Source organism: Caenorhabditis briggsae, assembly GCF_000004555.2.
Source record: "Caenorhabditis briggsae complete genome, chrV, whole genome shotgun sequence".
NCBI classification, from domain to species: Eukaryota; Metazoa; Nematoda; class Chromadorea; order Rhabditida; family Rhabditidae; genus Caenorhabditis; species Caenorhabditis briggsae.
In genome coordinates, this window is record NC_013488.2 from 6,564,508 (window position 1) to 6,582,306 (window position 17,799).

At 37.6% G+C, this 17,799-nt stretch overlaps 8 protein-coding genes across 8 annotated transcripts; 5 read left to right on the forward strand and 3 right to left on the reverse strand.

The window, feature by feature from the left end:
- Positions 1–619: 619 nt before the first annotated feature.
- Positions 620–2,089, forward strand: Cbr-str-46 (the record flags this gene model as incomplete). The annotated part of the gene is made up of 4 exons (XM_002647349.1): positions 620–1,113; positions 1,174–1,240; positions 1,609–1,981; positions 2,031–2,089. The coding sequence occupies 4 exons, from the start codon at positions 620–622 to the stop codon at positions 2,087–2,089; spliced, it is 993 nt and encodes a 330-aa protein (XP_002647395.1).
- Positions 2,090–2,305: 216 nt separating this feature from the next.
- On the reverse strand, positions 2,306–4,242 carry CBG06463 (the record flags this gene model as incomplete). The annotated part of the gene is made up of 8 exons (XM_002647350.1): positions 2,306–2,542; positions 2,590–2,751; positions 2,800–2,971; positions 3,016–3,269; positions 3,321–3,468; positions 3,551–3,744; positions 4,063–4,115; positions 4,161–4,242. The coding sequence occupies 8 exons, from the start codon at positions 4,240–4,242 to the stop codon at positions 2,306–2,308; spliced, it is 1,302 nt and encodes a 433-aa protein (XP_002647396.1).
- Positions 4,243–5,386: 1,144 nt separating this feature from the next.
- Positions 5,387–6,721, reverse strand: Cbr-srh-127 (the record flags this gene model as incomplete). The annotated part of the gene is made up of 4 exons (XM_002647351.1): positions 5,387–5,544; positions 5,595–5,904; positions 6,083–6,267; positions 6,388–6,721. 4 exons carry the CDS (start codon positions 6,719–6,721, stop codon positions 5,387–5,389), a joined length of 987 nt encoding a protein of 328 aa, XP_002647397.1.
- Positions 6,722–8,164: 1,443 nt separating this feature from the next.
- Positions 8,165–9,313, forward strand: Cbr-srw-4 (the record flags this gene model as incomplete). The annotated part of the gene is made up of 2 exons (XM_002647352.1): positions 8,165–8,724; positions 8,776–9,313. 2 exons carry the CDS (start codon positions 8,165–8,167, stop codon positions 9,311–9,313), a joined length of 1,098 nt encoding a protein of 365 aa, XP_002647398.1.
- A 345-nt stretch (positions 9,314–9,658) lies between these two features.
- Cbr-srw-3 lies at positions 9,659–10,825 on the forward strand (the record flags this gene model as incomplete). The annotated part of the gene is made up of 3 exons (XM_002647353.1): positions 9,659–10,212; positions 10,260–10,592; positions 10,636–10,825. The coding sequence occupies 3 exons, from the start codon at positions 9,659–9,661 to the stop codon at positions 10,823–10,825; spliced, it is 1,077 nt and encodes a 358-aa protein (XP_002647399.1).
- Positions 10,826–11,077: 252 nt separating this feature from the next.
- CBG06467 lies at positions 11,078–12,160 on the forward strand (the record flags this gene model as incomplete). The annotated part of the gene is made up of 3 exons (XM_045237169.1): positions 11,078–11,610; positions 11,662–11,905; positions 12,050–12,160. The coding sequence occupies 3 exons, from the start codon at positions 11,078–11,080 to the stop codon at positions 12,158–12,160; spliced, it is 888 nt and encodes a 295-aa protein (XP_045093219.1).
- A 331-nt stretch (positions 12,161–12,491) lies between these two features.
- Positions 12,492–14,117, reverse strand: Cbr-ifc-1 (the record flags this gene model as incomplete). The annotated part of the gene is made up of 4 exons (XM_002647355.1): positions 12,492–13,346; positions 13,404–13,688; positions 13,736–13,846; positions 13,920–14,117. 4 exons carry the CDS (start codon positions 14,115–14,117, stop codon positions 12,492–12,494), a joined length of 1,449 nt encoding a protein of 482 aa, XP_002647401.1.
- A 2,390-nt stretch (positions 14,118–16,507) lies between these two features.
- Cbr-str-39 lies at positions 16,508–17,530 on the forward strand (the record flags this gene model as incomplete). The annotated part of the gene is made up of 2 exons (XM_002647356.1): positions 16,508–16,998; positions 17,041–17,530. The coding sequence occupies 2 exons, from the start codon at positions 16,508–16,510 to the stop codon at positions 17,528–17,530; spliced, it is 981 nt and encodes a 326-aa protein (XP_002647402.1).
- Positions 17,531–17,799: the final 269 nt, after the last annotated feature.

A 17,799-nucleotide genomic window follows, 5' to 3' on the forward strand; every position in this document is an offset into this window, starting at 1 on the left:
ACGTTTAGGTCATAATTTGAGAGTCGGAAATAAACCTTTGAACTAGGAAGTCGGAAGTCGGAATCGGGATTCTTGGCATCTTTGGTACAAACAGAATCTTTAGATATTTTATTAACCAATAAAGGTTTGGCTACATTCGTTATCCCGGAAGAAACAATATGTCTGTCCTACATTCAGTTTCATACTGACTCATTCTCTGTTGTCTTGGATTAACCCTTTTTTTATTACCCAACGACTGTTTTTTGTTTTAATGATCTAAAACCGAAACGCCATGTTTGATCATATTTTCTCTTTAGACATTGTTATTTTCTAACATTTTCTTCTTGGTTCAAAACATATAATTTTCAATCTCCCATTTTCCTTATAATCATTTCCGGTGTAACACATTACCCATAAAAAATCTGCATTGAACGCTTGGGATTCTCCAAAAAACCGCTTGACTAGTCGACGTCAGATTTTTCAATTCTTAGACATGTCCTCAAAAGTTCATTACTAAAATTCGACGGCTAATTAAGTTTTGATCCCCATGAGATCTTTCGGATATCCTGCTAAATATATAATTTCTAACTCATAAGACTTTGCTTCTTCCTTCCTTTTCTATTATTTTGTTATTTTCTTCATGACTCGATTTTTCGAATTTTCGGATGCTTTCACCAAACTTGGAATTTTCACCGCGTCAATTTCCAACTTTTTCCTAATCTATGTCACTATATGGCATATCAAACAAATCCGAGGCACTTATAAATACATGGTCATCGTTTTCGCTCAAACTGGCGTTGCATTTGCTGGATGGGAACTTATTGCTAGACCATTTACTCACAACTATAATCGAGCGTTTATTCTATTCAGTTTGAATACCTGGATGGAGAATTCCGAGTTATTTCTCCAAATTTCTGTGTCCGTTTACGCTGGCTTCTATTTATTCATTCTCGTATTTTTCGCCGAGCAATTTATTTTTCGATACCTGAGTCTGGTGGACCCAAATAGCACAAAAATATTTGGAGGGTTTGGAGTAATCGGATGGATTGGGTACCCACTTGTCTGTGGAGCCATGTATAGTTCTTTGCTTATGTGGGCTGGAGCACCGGATGAGTTTGCGGATGATTATTTGAGGTGAGTAGCACTAACTGTGGCATGATCAGGGGCCCAAACATTCAACGAAAATTTTTCTAGAGAAACGTTTCTTGATGTCTATGACATGGATATTTCTACAACTCCTCGATTCATTTTCGTTCCTTTTGTAAGTGTTTTTTCGCCTTGCGTTATTACCGTAAAACCTGTATTAGAAGGGCTTGGCCTTCCATTGTCCCCAGGCGCCTCCGAGGTCCTTTTTGTGAGAGAGGGCCCTTCTATTATTTCAGGCATTTTTTCCGCAAGGTTTCATAGAAAATTCATCAGTTTTCACAAAACTTGAGTATTTTTTGAGCAAAAAAAAAAGAGATTTTCAAAAAATTTCGGTAAAATTGTGGAATTTTCGGAATATTTGTCGCTGACCTTTAAAAAATTTTAATTTCAGGCAATGAATTTTGAAGGGCGCACTTCTATTAGAGGGGTTCCAATTAAAGGCGCCCTACTAATATAGGCTTTACGGTATTTTCTGTTTTTCAGACATCCGACTACTCTCTCCGATGGCGAAACCTCAGTTTTATGATTGGTGGTGGATTCCTTTTAACCTCCCAATATTTTATTATCATGTTCTGTGGAATTCGAATGCATCTGGCTATGAAACAGGAGCTCGGCAACTTTTCCGTTCCGAATCGACGTCTTCAAAAACAATTTTTCCGAGCATTAATCATCCAAACTCTGGTACCAACTTGTCTTTTTGTGCTACCAGCGCTGCCAATTCTACTTGGACCTTTATTTGATTTCGAATGGAACATGCAAACTGGAGGTATCATTGCTCTACTCAGTGTCTATCCGCCGATTGATACATTTGTTTTTATGCTGATTGTTGCAGAATATAGGCGAGTCATTTCTAGATGTAAGTTGTGACAAGAATTTGTGATTCAAGTTTTTTTATATGATTTCAGGGATCTGGAAGCCGAAAGTGATATCCGTGAAGTCTACAGAAGTTTTTGCATTGAACTAAAACATATTTGACTTATCCTTCTTGGAGTTGGATTTTAGATTTTCATAAATAGAAAAATTCTTCAAATGTATCAATAAAATTGAATAATTTAGATCTTTTTTATCAGTCCGACAAGAATTAGCGAAAGCATTGGGCACAAAAAAAAAAGTGGAAAATAAGAATGAGCAATTAATGGAAAATAAGTAGCCAAGGATAAGTAAACCACGAAGGGCAAGTCTACGAGCTCTCTTCTTGAAGTTGCTTCTGAAAGAACAAATTTCCATCAGAACGAATTTGTTTTAGTTTTCCAGTTATTTCTTGTCTACTTCTTTCGAATTCCATAGACAACTCCATAGCCTTTTCTCGTATTCCATCAATTTTAACTTTAACAGTCCGAGTGGCAGTCAGAGGGCTCGTGTACATGCTCATGAGTTTAATGCTTCCTAATAACATCTCAACCGATCGGAGGTAGTTCTAAAAACAAAATAAATCATTTTATTCGCTTTTATGTGTTGTCTAACCTGACAAATTTGAATAACCTCTTCATCAGCATACTGCTGATTCAGAACGTACATTTCGAACAATTCCATTTTATGCATGGAGCTTGATTTGGATTGTGAGACCTCATGAAGATTCATCTCAAGGATGGATGTATCTTTCATTCCTGCATTTTCTTCCGAACACTGAAAATTAGAAAATTCTTACTTTTTAATTTGAATTTCACCGCTTACTAGAATCGTAATATTCATCAAAGTTTCTTTTGTTTGTTGAATGGATTTCAAAACATTCCGAAACTCTTTCAACAGTTCTCGATTCGCATTTTGTCTTATACGAAGCACCAGTTCATCCTGGTTCTGTTTAGCAGTCTTGCATAGCTCTTGAGCCATCAGTTCTTCATGCTGTCTGAAATTCAGGAATTTTTGATGAAGAAGTTTAATTAAACCAACTTTTTCTCTTCAAAAGTCTTATTCAGCAAATCTTCTTGTTGTTTCCTGACTTCTAGTATCATTTTCTGATTATCAGATTCCAGTTTTGTTAGCTTTTCCAGGTACTCGTTAAAGTTTTCCATTTGTTGCAGTTTGATTCTCAGATTTTCTTTTTCCAGCTTTTCAATTGTTTCCTTATTAAGTTGATTCCTCGTCTCCAGCTGCTCGGTTAAACTTTCAAGTTTCGCGGTGTTTTCAGCTTTTATCAGTACCAGCTGGAAATTAAAAAAACGTTGCGATATAAATTGAAATAAATATGCACCAACCTGGTTTGTGTGATCCTGTTCTCTTTCGTTGAATTTCTGCAAATTCTCTTCTCGCAGTTGCTTTACATTCTGTTCGTGAGCCAATTTCATTGTTGCTACTTCTTCGTCGTGCCTTTTTTGACTTTCCTTTATTTGACTGACCAGTAATCTGCAAACAAGCAACCAAATTTTCCTATTTTTGTAAAAATGGCTTTGTCGGCCGGCCCACGGCCAGAACTAATTAAACTCACTCTCTTTCCTCAATATATTTTTTCTCCGATTCCTTCCTTGCTTCAATGATCGTTTCTTCTATTCGATTTAACATTTCTTGTTCATGATTGTTTTGAAGTTTATATATTTCTTCCTGATTTTCTTTCTTTTGTTTTCCAATTCTAGCGTACAGATTCGCAAGTGCTTTACCATGTGTAGCCGTTAAGTTCAGCATCTGGATATTGAAGGAAAAATTATAATAATTGGTTTTCCATAAGCACTTTTCAACTTCAATCCAATTTATCTCGGTTTCTGTAAAAATTATCAAAAAGTGATCAACTGATAAATTGTTTATCATAATATCACAAACATTTTATCAGTTGACACATTTTGGTTTTCTTTCACAGAGACCGTGATATAGTTGCTCAAAGTTTACTTTCTGAGACATTCTAGTAGAGTAGTGTTTACGGTAGTATCAAAAATGTTTTGTCAGTTAACTATCTTTTGAGCCATAACTAGAAGATCTTTCAAATTGCAATTTTGAAAGACTTACCTGATTGTCCTTCTCGCGGACTGATTTCCTTAGCTCATCTCTTTCCCTTTTAACTGAAATGGAATAAGTTTATGTATATGAAATCAATTTCTTTTTACCATCAGCCAATTCATTTTTTACGATTTTCAGTTGTTCTTCGCATTTTTCCCAACATTTAAGAACTCCCTCAAAATCTGACATGACGTCTGAAAATTATTGAAAAAAAGAAAAAAAAACGAAATTTGAAGAAGAAGCGTATGTTGTAGAGGAAACAAATCTAAACAAAATTCACTTTTTTTTTGATAAATATGTAGGTGAACTGACCAAACAATTATCAAAAATTAACAACTAGAAAAATGGCAAACGATTAGAAAACGTATTTTTTTACTTTATCACAATAAGAAGAATAACAGTTAGCGATAGAAGCAAGTAGGAAAGTATTTAGAATTAGCAAGAGAGAATGTCAAAGCAAAAAAGAAAATAAGAGTGAGGAAATAGCGAAGATGAAAACAACGGAGAAATTGTTGATAACTTTTTTAAGCGGTGGAAGGAAAAGTGATAGACTTCATTAAGACGATAGCTTCACTGATTTGTAGCTCAGGACTTTGAATCGAAATTTGCTCCAGTTCGCCCATTACTTGGTCTCGATCCTTTTCTAGTTCTTTGGACAATTCTCCAGCCATTCGTCCAAGTTCCGCGATTTCAGATTGGTTTTTAGTCTCGATTGCAGACGGAAGTTTTGCGCAAAGACGAACGAAACTTTTGCTTTTCAACGACTTTCAAAGGAAAGGATATAGTCCTGAAAAATTGTATTGTTTTAAAGGTATTCAAAATGATAAATTTTACTTGACAAATACGAAGTAATTGTTTGTTAACATTTTCTCTGTTGATAATAATCTGACGGAATTGGAATTCCTAAAATTACGCTATCGAATAGGCAATATTTAATCATGACTCACAGATTTTCCACTATTCAGAAGCTTTCGAAAAAGAATATCGGCAGCAGCTACGCCAATTTAAGGCGCCATTCTGTAACAGTAGTCCAATAAAGTGACAACTCTGAACAATTGCAAATGTAAGAGTTAGCAAAGTGGGCAGAGCAAAATTATCAGTTGATGTGAAAGAAATAATTTGGTATAAGGAAGAATAAGAGGGAGGAATTTTCAGAAGCAGAAGTAAACAAACTGATATGGGAAGGTCAGTGATTAATCAATATGACATTTTCAAATTCGAAATGATTAGTTTGCAAACTTTTAAATATTTTCAACTTGTGTTTCTCCATCAAGGTTTTCAGTTGGCTTAAAATCTCTGGAAATTGAACGCAGAAAAAAGGATTCGAAAATATTCATTTAAAACTGGACCCGCGTACAGTGTTTTTGATTCTACATTTACATTTAAGAATTCTCAAAGTTGCCGTCCTATAGGGCTTATGGACCAGAAGAAGTAGAACAGTAGAGAAGAACCCGTGCAATGATACGAAAATGAATATGAAGTTGGTTATCACTAAAAATCAAATTATTGATTAATTTATCACAAAGAATGTGGGAACTCACTCTGATTATGATAACCCATTGGGATTAGATAAAATAAGCTGAGCAATGGACAAAATACAACTATCACTGGAAGTCCTGTCTGAGCAATCAGAGCGTAGAGAAATCTTCGGTGTAGCGATATCGTATACTGTGAAGTCGTGTTTCGTCGTGCTTGATATGTTAATACACGGACAGTTAGAGATATAAAAAGAGTCATCAAGCCAATTTGGACAATACTGAACACGGCGACTGTGATAATAGGAGGAATTGGGTTCAAAGTGAAGACGTACAGAGGGACGTTTTGTGTATAGAGGTGGTAGCAAGGGACTTTCTGTAAAACGTTTTTTTATTCCACAAATCTTTTATAATGAAGTTCTTCTATTTCAGTGTAATTCAATTTCAGCGCACTTGGTCAGAATGTCTCCTTGGCCAGAATTCAATTCTGGCACATACATTTGATTATCTCATTCAAAATATTGTCAACATTGATCAGATCAAAATGTTCTAACCTTCAAAATCGCAGGAATGGCTTCCGTTTGATCCGGCACAAAAAAGAGGAACGGAATGAAGAAAGTAATACAAATTATATAATTGGTATAGCACAGAGGACCTCGAAATTTCCTCCACAGTTTACGATTTCTAGTTAGCAGGTACCATCGATGTTCATAAACACGGACCATAGTAGCGACGAGAACTGGAAATATTGTTTTTTTTCACAATTGAAATTCGTCTTATTCAGATAATGCCATTGTCCTATCATACTTTCACATGCCCGACCAATTTTTTACATCCTGTGTGGTCAAAAAGTTCTCACCTGAAACTATGGTAACAGAAAAGTAAACTTGAAATCCTGTATTCAATCCTATCATTGATAATACCCCTATGCCATTTCCAGCCATATATGGAAAAATAACGAATGGTATTGCAAATGTGCTCCAATAAACATCTAGAATAGAACTCCAAATATGTAAATTCAACAGAGACCATTTAACAGAAGACATTCCGTTTGGCGTTTTAAAAATTATCATATAAGCTCCAAATAAGTGAGCGGGGTACTGAAATCCGCTCATGGAATGTAAGGTTAGTGATAAGAATTCGGCAGTGTCCAAAAATGTCACTGTTAAATTGCAGGAGGCAAGATTTTGCATCAAAATTTAACGGATCTTTCAACAGAATGGGTAAAAGTGAAATAAATTATTCAAATCACGTTTTTTTTCTTATCAGGTTAACACCTGCGTACATTCGAGACAAAATTATAGGTTTTGAACAGAAAAGGTCTTGAAAAACGAGGAAGGGAATAATAACATAGCTGGCTCCAAGTTGTGTCTGAAAAAAAGCTGACGAACTGTCTAGAAAGGGGATTTTTGAAAAGCCATTCTGATTTTGATCGTTCAGAGTGATCTTTCAAAGGCAGCTTTGTAGAGGAATCTAGGACAGAGATCTAGAACAATTTCAGACAAAAAATTATAAAACGTTAGAAGTTTTCAATGTCATTTGGAATTTTTTCAGTGTCATTTGCAAACGTTAGAAGTTAAAAGTGTCATTTGGAATGTCTACAACAAACATAGTAACGCAAAACCCAGATCTATGTATGCCGTATTAGTTCTTATGGAAGCCTATATCTATGTATACCATATACCTTATACCTTATACCTTATATTAGGTTGATGCAAAAGTTTCTTTCGATTTTGAATGCTTAACTTTGAGAATTGATATCTGGTCAGTGGGATGGTTTTTCTTGGCGGATGTTTTTTGTTAGATAGATTATTTCATGTACTTGTTGTATGCATTTTGCCTCATCCCTAATACTGGTCGTTCGCGAGCATGACGATCTCTTTCAGCCTACACCGTCTCCACTTTCGAGAATTTAGAATCGGAAGACGAATCTCGACCCGAATGTTGAATTTGGCCCTATTGAAGAATAGCAGGAAAGCCGATCCGTTTCAAAACATTTGTGAAATGTCAAAGGCATTGTTCGTTAGTCAATTAAGTATTGCGAACGGATTGAAGTCCTTTGGCAACTTCAAGAACTGGTTCGATTCGTAACTAATGTTTTGAAGGACTACGATACGGAACCTAATTTTCCTATGAAAATGGGGATGCTATGTGTTTGGTGGTCTGTCCAAAGAAGTGGAGACTGGGAACTTTTAGATGAATATACCAATATAACTACCACAATATACAGTTCATAATTAGAAAAATTGAATCTGACAGTCAAATCGAAACAAGGATAAAAGGCCAAGGGTTCTTCCAGCGCGACCATGCGAGATCTCCCGTGATTAGATGAATCAGCCAAAAATTCGTGTCGTTTGGATGAACCTTATACCTTATACCTTATACCTGCAATACTATTAGAGTTTTTTCTTATTTCTCAAAGATACTCTATAATTATTTTTGTTCTCTGATTTTTATGCTTTTTAATTTCATGTACATACATTTATTTTTAATTCATATTTTTGATTATCCTACATACACGGCCAGACAAAACAATTCTGTTGATTGTTCCCCAAGATAATGCACCATGTTTTCTTGAAAACTATAAAAATGACTGTAATCAGTAATGCATTCAAAAAAATCACTGTTCAAAAAATATGAACACCTCAACTACAGAATCCCCAGTGCTTCACGATTATGCCACACTTCCACCATGGTTTGATGAAGCTAATGAAATATTTGAGTACGTTCTGGCAATCCTTCAGTTTTTTGGATTCTTCATCAACCTTGTTCATCTATCTGTCTTGACCAGAGAAGATCTTCGGATGAATTCTGTGTACCGCTTGATGATTGGAATATGCTCCTGCGATCTTATATCCCATACCTTGACTTTTATTGGATTCTCGCCATTTTGGATTAAAGAAGTCCGAAAAGAGAGTCAAAAATGCTTTCTGACTATGTCCTACAAAGATGCGTTTCTTTCATTGTATCCTGTTGTCGTTCTAGATATCACACAACGTACTTCATCTTGGTTGGCTCTGGCAATGGCGCTCTATAGAACACTATCTGTAATGTTTCCAATGAGCGCAAGAATGCAGAAGATGTCGAAACCTAAATGGGCGGTGTGGACCATTTTAGTCTTGCTGCTAGTGAACACATCTTGGACGTTGGTGGTATTCGGGAGGCATGCGATAGTTGAAAGGAATATTGATACAGAGTGAGTCAAAACTTTAGGACTCCTAGACCCCACGTAATTTATTTTTTCCAGCTGCGATGGAAATGAAGTTCATCTGAATCCGGTTCGATATCTCATTTTGGTCCAAACCAATTTGGAACATCTCCATAGCACTATAACCTATATCTACGGATTTATAAAAGCTCTGCCGTCTTTAATAGATCCGATTCTAACCGTACTTCTGATCATTGAGCTTCGGAAAGCTGCAAAACGTAGTAAGAAATGTGGAAAACCGAGTAATTCTGAAAATACAACAAAGTTGATATTATTCGTAACAATATCGTTTTTCATCCTGGAAGTTCCGAATGGGTTTGCGCATGTCACTGCCGGAGTGTTTCACGGCGTTCCTGAGATCTTATCAGTTTCGTACATGGTTCAAGTGTTTGCCGAGATCCTTCCAGTTTTCAATTCATCCTCTCATTTCTTTATTTGCTATTTTATGTCGTCCCAGTACAAATCTACAGTCAAAGAGGTTTATGGGAGATTTTGGAGATCAAAACCAAAAGTTATACTTGTCCAAGAATGCCAAAGAAGAGGAACCAATGATACTCTTGGATCTGTGGTGGCCTAGGTTTTTCTAGATTCTGACTAACAAAAGTTTTCCTGTTTATATTTTTGATAATAGATTTTTGGTACACACAAAAATTTAATAATGTCGAGACAAAAATAGTATAGCCATTATTGTCTTGGTCATAAAATGAGATTTTGTGTATGGGCATCTGGACACAGGAAAAACATCTAATCATCTTTTGTTGACAATTCTGTAGTCAATCAGACTAGTGGACCATACCTCACGGATCATAGATTTTTTGTTGAGTCAAACTGTAATTTTCTTTCATTCAACGATCTGACTTTCATATATAATCGCCTCAAACATCCCCATCACCTCCCCAACCCCCTCCCAGTGTTCCCAAAAATGGACACCACAACCCATAGAATCATGAAAAGCTATATTTCTCCACCATTATGGTACCGAGAAGCGTACTATATTTTCAACTACACTATCTGCATTATGCAATTTTTCGGATTTGCAATTAATTTGATCCACATCTCAATTCTAACCCGTCCGCAAATGCGCTCCAATGCAGTGTACCGATTGATGATCGGAATATGTTGCTGTGATCTTTTGACCCAAATCAATACGTTTCTGATTTTTAGTCCATTTTGGATTAGAAATTTGTCAAAGCCAGAAGATGAGTGCTATATGACTCACACATTCTTTGATGCTCTTTTATACCTGCATGGCACTACCGTACTCGACATTACACAACGTGGAGCATCCTGGATGGCTCTTCTTATGGCTTTGTTCAGAATGTTATCAGTGAAATTCCCATTGAATGCTAAGATTCAGAAGATATCAAGACCAGTTTTCGCGTTGTGGACCATTCTGGCAGTGATTATTTTTACATCACTAACAACTTGGATGGTTCAAGCGAGACGGATAATAAGAGACTATGATTGGGACTATGAGTAAAAATTATTATCCATAAAAAAGGGAGAGAATTTCAAGTTTTCAGTTGCGACAAGAACGAAATCCACCTCAACCAAACCCGTTATGGCGTCTTGATTCCTGAAGAATACATTGATATTCAGGCGAGACTTGTCTCAATTTATGGATTTATAAAAGCTCTTCCCTCCTTAATTGACCCGATTCTCACTGTATTTTTAGTTCTGGAGCTTCGAAAAGCTTCCAGAAGACGGAAGAATTGTGGAAAATCATTGACAGTTGATAAGACTGATAACACTACAAAGCTTGTAGCGTTTGTAACAATTTCATTTTTCTTACTTGAAGTTCCCAATGGGTTCTCCCATATTGTCAATGGCTTATTTCAGGACAATGTGCCAGTGAGGTAATGGAGCTTCTAGAACATTTGAATTTTTTACAATTTTCAGAACGATCTCTGTTATGATCCCGGTTTTCGCAGAATGCCTTCCAATCATAAATTCCTCTTCTCACTTCTTCGTATGTCTTCTGATGTCTACACAATATCGTGAAACCGCAAGAACTGTCTTTAAGTGCTTTGAACCAAGAAATGATAAAGTTGTGCTTGTTGAAGAATGTAAACCGACAAGGACCCATTGAAAACCCATAAATCTCATTTATTTGTATAAAGACTTCCGTCTACGTCAATGAAATAAGCTTGTTTTTACAGATGAAGAAAATTACAAAAAAAACAGGCGCGCTCAGTACCCCCTAGTCACTAAAAAAATCAGGTGCTAATTACATGAATAATTACGTAGGTAGGACTTTCAGACTATTTATTTTTGTCTGGAGTTACTATAAATTAGGACCCGAGAACCGATAGATTAGCGATGGACACCAGCACAGCCAAATATGTGGTCAGCGATTTGGAGTATCCATCCTGGTATAGCAAAGTGTATTACATCTTCAACTATAATAATCTGTATTCTTCAATTTTTCGGTTTTGCTATCAATCTAGTTCACTTATCTATTTTGAGCCGTCCACAAATGCGATCTAATTTAGTTTATCGATTAATGATAGGAATATGCATCTGCGACTTATTGACCCAAGTTAATACTTTTGTGCTATTCACTCCGTTTTGGATACGCGACTCATCAAAGCAGGAAGAAACATGTACCAGGCGTTATGTATATTTTGAGGCATTTTTATATTTGCATGGTATCTCTCTACTCGATATCACTCAAAGAGGCGCGTCCTGGATGGCTCTTTTCATGGCGTTGAATAGAATGCTATCGGTAAAGTTCCCGATGAGCGTGCGGATTCAGAAATTGACTAAACCTGTAGCTGCATTTCGGACTATTCTTGGTGTGTTGATATTCACTTCTTTTACAACTTGGATGGTCCAATCAAGAAGGATCATCGCTGAGTACGATTGGGACTTTGAGTTCGTTTCTTCCATTGTAAATCCAACTAATATTAATACTTGTAATTTCAGCTGCAACAACAATGTGATTCTATTAAACGATACAAACGAAGTCCGTTACGCACATTATATACCCGATGAGGATGCAGAAATTCAGGTCAAACTTGTCGCAGTTTACGGATTCATAAAACTTCTTCCTTCATTGATTGACCCAATCCTTACCATTTTCCTGATTCTCGAGCTAAAAAAGGCATCTAAAAGACGGAAGGATTCTGGAATTCGTGAGAATGATAAAACTGAAAACACCACAAAACTGGTAATATTTGTTACAATTTCATTTTTTCTACTAGAAGTTCCAAACGGATTGTCGCATATTGGCAGCGCATTTTTCCCAAGCAATCCGAAAATGAGGTAGAAAATTTTTCATAAAAATTTTCTACAAAATTTTGTTTATTTCCAGAACAATTATGGTACTTGTTCCGGTTTTCGCAGAATGCCTTCCTATCATAAACTCCTCGACTCATCTTTTCATATGTCTTTTGATGTCTTCTCAGTACCGGACGACCGCTAAAAAAATGTTCAATTTCTGTATTTTTTTTAATTTCTGTATTTTTTTTTCTGAAGATGTCAGATCTATAACACTGTTCACATGCCAGAAACAACTTTACCACCAGATGCCGATTTACCACCTAACCTACTTAATTTTATTTAATTTTAAAAACGAAACTTTTGAAAAATATAACGATTTATTAAGAGGGTTTGAACTTTTTTCAGTTTGCCTTGTTTTGCCATCAGACTTTTCGCGGTTTTCAAGATTCAAAAACATAGGAAAATCAATGGTATTGAATGAAACAACACTATTATGACAGCGAAAAACTATTGAGCAAACTTTTCACTGTCATCTAGCGGTTGGAAGCAGACGAGGAGAAGGAGTATGAGCTTTGATGGTGCCCATTGGTGATTCCTCCAGTGACGTGCCCTCCATCGATGTGAGCTCCAACGGAGATTCCTCCAATGTTGCCACCGATGGTGTAACCTCCTCGGTGTTCAGATGTGTGTCCGGTACTTGCAGCGTATCCTCCTGTGGTTCGAGTGGTGGAGGTGGTGACGTGAGAGGTGCGATGTGCTGAGGAAGATGAATTGGCCAAATAGGTGGTGACATTGGCGCCATTCAGAAGCACTCGGTAACGCTCCAGTTCCGCTTGAAGGGATACTTCATGGTCGCAAAGCTTCTCCATCTGGATACTGATCTCTGTGCAGCGTTCCCTCAATTTGGCATTCTGTGCATCCTTCTCCGCTAGAACAGCCTCGAAGATTCTTGCCTCTTCTGTTTGTTGGTGACGAAGATCTGTGATTGTACTGGCGAGCATGGTATTTCTGCACTCAATCTCCGCTAGTCTACTCTGAGTATGACTCAATGTAGATCTGATGTGCACAAGTTCTTCCTTGTAAGCATCCACGTATCCAACATGGGTGGTTGATCTGCGGATGTCTTCGATTTGCTTGTGATACCAGACTTCGATGTCTTGACGGGAACGAATGCTCATCTCTTCGTAGTTGGCACGGATGTCACGCATGGCGGCTTGAAGTTCAGAACGGAAGTAGTCTCGGTTCTCGATGGTGGTATCACGACGGATGTAGATGAGCTCTTGTTCGATTCTGGAGCTGTTCTCGGTTTGTAGACTCTTCACGCTATGGATGAGTGTTTGGATGCGAGAGTTGTGCTCATTTTTCAAAGCAACCTCGCGATGAATTTGCTGCAAATTTTGATTGATTCATAAATTCGAAATCAGAAAGATTCAAGTTCTAATTACCGCGTGAATGCTTCCAATGCTTCCCTGGATCTGTCCGTTCTCTCTGCGAATTCTGACGACATCCTCGTCCACAATGCGGATCTTTCTGTGGACCAAAGCAATTTGAGCTTCGACGGCGGCAAGTTTATCCAAGTTCACGTCATGATCCTCGCGGTGAGCCTTGACTGCAGAGATAGCCTCGAGCCACTTAGTGCGCCAGATGTCGATATCAGCGGTGAGAGCAGCGATGTCGGCTTGGTGCTTGGTACGGCTGGCAAGGACGGTTTGTACGAGTCTCGTGGATTGCTAAAAATGATTTTATAGATAATGAAAGGTGGAGGGGAACGACTTACCGCGATTTCAGACTCAAAGTAGGTCGAAATTTGTCCGCTTCCTGTGAATCCATTTCTGAGGATTGCAATGTCATGCTCGAGGACGTGGTTTTGGGCCTTGAGGAAGCGAACCTGAAAATTATTGATGATAAGAAAGGATGTGTGATATCAAAGACAGAAAGTGACGACAAAATTCAAAACTAACCTTTTCAATGTAATCAGCCAAGCGATCGTTCAAAAGACCAATCTCTCTCTTCTCACGCTCACGAGCATCACGGATTTGAGTGGTGCAAATGGCTCCGGCAGACGACATTCCGCTGACCAAATTGTATTGGGTGTTTTGCGCGGAACTGGTCCCATAGGCTTGATATTGGACAGTACGAGAGCTACTGTACGTGGACATGGCTGAAAAATTTTTTTTGAAAATGCAGTTCAAAGAACTTAAGAAGACTAGAAAAAAAGCGGGCAAACTGAAACTTTCCGTGCCAGTTGTTTACTACTATAAACCCCCTACGCTAAGCTCCGCCCACACTGTGTAATCGGCGCCACGTAAGGTTTATTCGCGGTTTAAGTGCCCGCGTTATCAGTTCGGCATTTGGACGAAATTACTCTCATCTATTGTCGAGGTTGAGTTGGAGTTTGAGGAAAATCAAATTTTGTGTGTGCTTAGGAATTTTTGCAAGGAGAAAATGGGAATGAGGAAGAAGAGCAACGTTTGAGAGCAATGAAATGAATAAGCGATTGTGAACTTTCTAGACCAAATTTTTCTCCCCTTTTCAGAAGTCCATCTTTGAAGTCTTGTATCGGGCGTTAGAAACTCATTATTTTTAGGGTTAAAACTTGTCCCCATGTAATCGACTATGAAAAATCGAATGGAATCAACAGTTTTTTGATAATTCCATTATTTTGATTCGAAAACTTCGAAAAACAGGGATCAGACTGACAAAGTGGACTAAAAGTGTTGGATGGAAGTTAGTGCCTCCAAATTTTTTGATGGATTCTGGTAGTTTATGAAATGGGAGATTGGATTTTGAAATAAAATAAAAATTCTACTGTGGCGGCTGTGACACAATTTTCAGCCAAAGTTCCAGCCAAAATACAGGAAAATTTCAGCGATGACCCCAATTTTTTTTGCATATTATGGTGAAACTAAGTCTTGTGTACACCTGTGCCAATTTTCAGAAAGATTGGCTACTTTTAAGTAGTTTTAATACTCATCCGAAAATTCCAAACTTTCAAAATGTTCGGTTTTTGGGATTTTTGATGGTGACACAGGTGAGTGCCTCCGATTTTCTTTCTACCATAAGAAAATACGCAAAATTTGCTATTAAATAAAGTCTTAACCAGAAAATCCTACCGTGGCGGTCATATCTAAATCTTCTGTTTCCTCTTCTTTCATAGAGCAGTTCATTTAAAAAAATAGGAAGACGGCAACACCGAAAGGAGACGACAGGCAACGAACAGCCGCCCTTTCCTCTATCCCCTCTAGGGCTTACACGAGAAGTGCCGCTGTGGCCGACTGAATAGTGGGCGCGCGCCGCGAGCTGTGTTAGCCGGAAGTTCGAATCCCTCTTGGGTCTGTTGTCTTTTTCTTTAATTTCCTCGTCGAATTTTCCGCGCCGCAGGATTGCAAGCTTCTAAACCCCCCCCCCCCCCACTTTTCTGCGCACCGCAAAAAAATGAGGAGAAAGTCAGTACATTGAGGTCTGGTACAAAAGGGTCTGTAACTCAAGTCTGGAGAAAGATTTTTCGCTGAAATTTTGGGAATGGACTTCTATAAGAATGGAGAAGAGAATCCAACAATAAAAATAAGAAAATATCTATTTTGAAAATTATGTTGCGGTGCCTAATTATAGGGCCATCTTTGCGAAACACTTGATGGTTATCCACACAGATGTTCGTGAGATTCCACGACGTTTTTCGATTCTATTTGGGCTCATTGTAAGCCAAGAATAAGCCTCCATACCTGTGAAAATCAACCTAGAGGCTAAAAACTTCGGAAATAAAGTAATTAGGACATGCTGAAAATAAGGAGAAAAACATTAGTGCACAAAAAATGCGTCTGGGCTCACCAGCTTGCGCGAAACTTGTTCTACCGTATCACCCTAGAGTTTTTTGAATTTTGGTTTCCTGTACTTGATGTCACTTTCAACACTTTTTCTAGCTCTTGACACTTTTTTCGAGCACATGCCGGTTTTTTGTTAAACACCAACCTATCAATTGTCACGTCATAAACTTGGGCGCATTGTCATTGTTTCAGGCGATTAATTGTCATTGTTTCAGGCGTTAGTTATGTCATAGGAATTTTTGAAAATTTGGGTTAAAATGCAAACTTCCCACACTACACTTTATTCCACAATGCTTTGTCAAAAAGGCAAAAGTTCAAAACTTTATTCCTCATCGCTAATTCCACGTACTCTCTCCACAAATACTTCCGATTTTGAAACAAATAAGAATCCCAGCGTACTCAGAATGGCAAACTGATAAGGGTTTGACTGAAAAAAAAAGAAGAAGATGGCGAATAAAATGGCACAGAGTGATAGTGATAAGGAATAGAAAACTGAAACAATTGAAACAAAAAATGCGGCATTAGGAAAAGAGGGGTGCAGGTACTTGGGAATTTCCTTAAACTTACATTTGTAAACAGATCCGATATGTAGAAAGCACTTTCATGAACTCTCTGAAACTTCGATCTGTCTGAAACACATTGTTTGTACCAAAGACATAGTAGTAGTCTTTTGGGATTTTCTCTGATTGGAAACAATTCATTTTTCCTTTTTTAGTGTGCGTATGATGTCAAATTCTTTCGTATATTTTTCGTTCCTTACAAAAATCGGATGCTGTCTAACTTTTCTAACAAACTGCCTACTAATATATCTCACCGTTGCCCATATCAAAATGATAATTGGAGTTTACAAGTACATGATCATTATCTTTTCGTTACTCGGAATCACTTTTTCCATTATCGAACAAATCGCAAGACCATACGTCCATAACTACAACAAAGGCATCATGTTCTTTAGCTTCGGCTGGGACGGGGTTCCTGAAGACGTCATGCAAACTGGATTAGTGATTTACGCTTTATTTTATGTCTTGATTGTGGCTTTTGTAGCTGTACAGTTTGTCTACAGATATGTTACACTGATAAGTCCAGAGCTTTGTACCAAGTTTGAAGGTTTTGGAGTTATGGTATGGGGATCTTATCCACTGGTTGTTGGAACTTTGAATGGTTTGTCAATTTTTATAATGGCCTATCCAGACAAGTTTGGGGATGAGTACATGAGGTGAGGCTATTGTGAAAACCACATCCAATATCTAACTTCCAGAGGAGCAATACTCGATGTTTATGATCTTTCCATATCCAAAGTTCCACGCCTTCTGATCATTCCATATGACAGTGAAAATCACATCAGATGGCTCAACCTCTTTTATCTTTTTTCTGGTTCCTTCTGTCTATTATCTCAATATTCCATCATTGTTTTCTGTGGTCTTCGTATGCAATCTCAGATGCAGAAAGAGCTTCAGAAGTTCTCAATTCCCAATCGAAAGCTTCAAAAGCAATTTTTCAAAGCTCTCGTCATTCAAATCATTGTTCCAACTGTAATATTCGTTTTTCCATCGACACCAATTCTACTAGTCCCATTGCTGAACATTGAAATAAGTGTGCAATCCGGTGCAATATGCTCCTTATTGAGTTTGTATCCACCTATTGACAGTTTAGTTTTCATGATAGTTGTATCAGAGTACCGGAAAATTATCACGAAACGGTGCTCTTCCAAAACCCACAGTACACCCCTGCATTATATAACAGTTTGATAATTGATAGCTGCCTCTTCTGAAAACAATATTTGTGCCAAAAACATAACACTCTCGAGGGAGTGCCCTCTTCTCTAAAAATTTTATAAACATCCCTTTCAGTACCATGTCAAGTATTCAAGCCTACTTCATAATTCTTGCCAAGGTCGATTGTCTTTTTACCGCTATCACAACTTACGTTTTAATCTATCTCCCCATATTTCACATAAAGCAGATTCACCACACCTATGTATTCTTATAAGATTGTGATATTTTCCATGATTGGAATC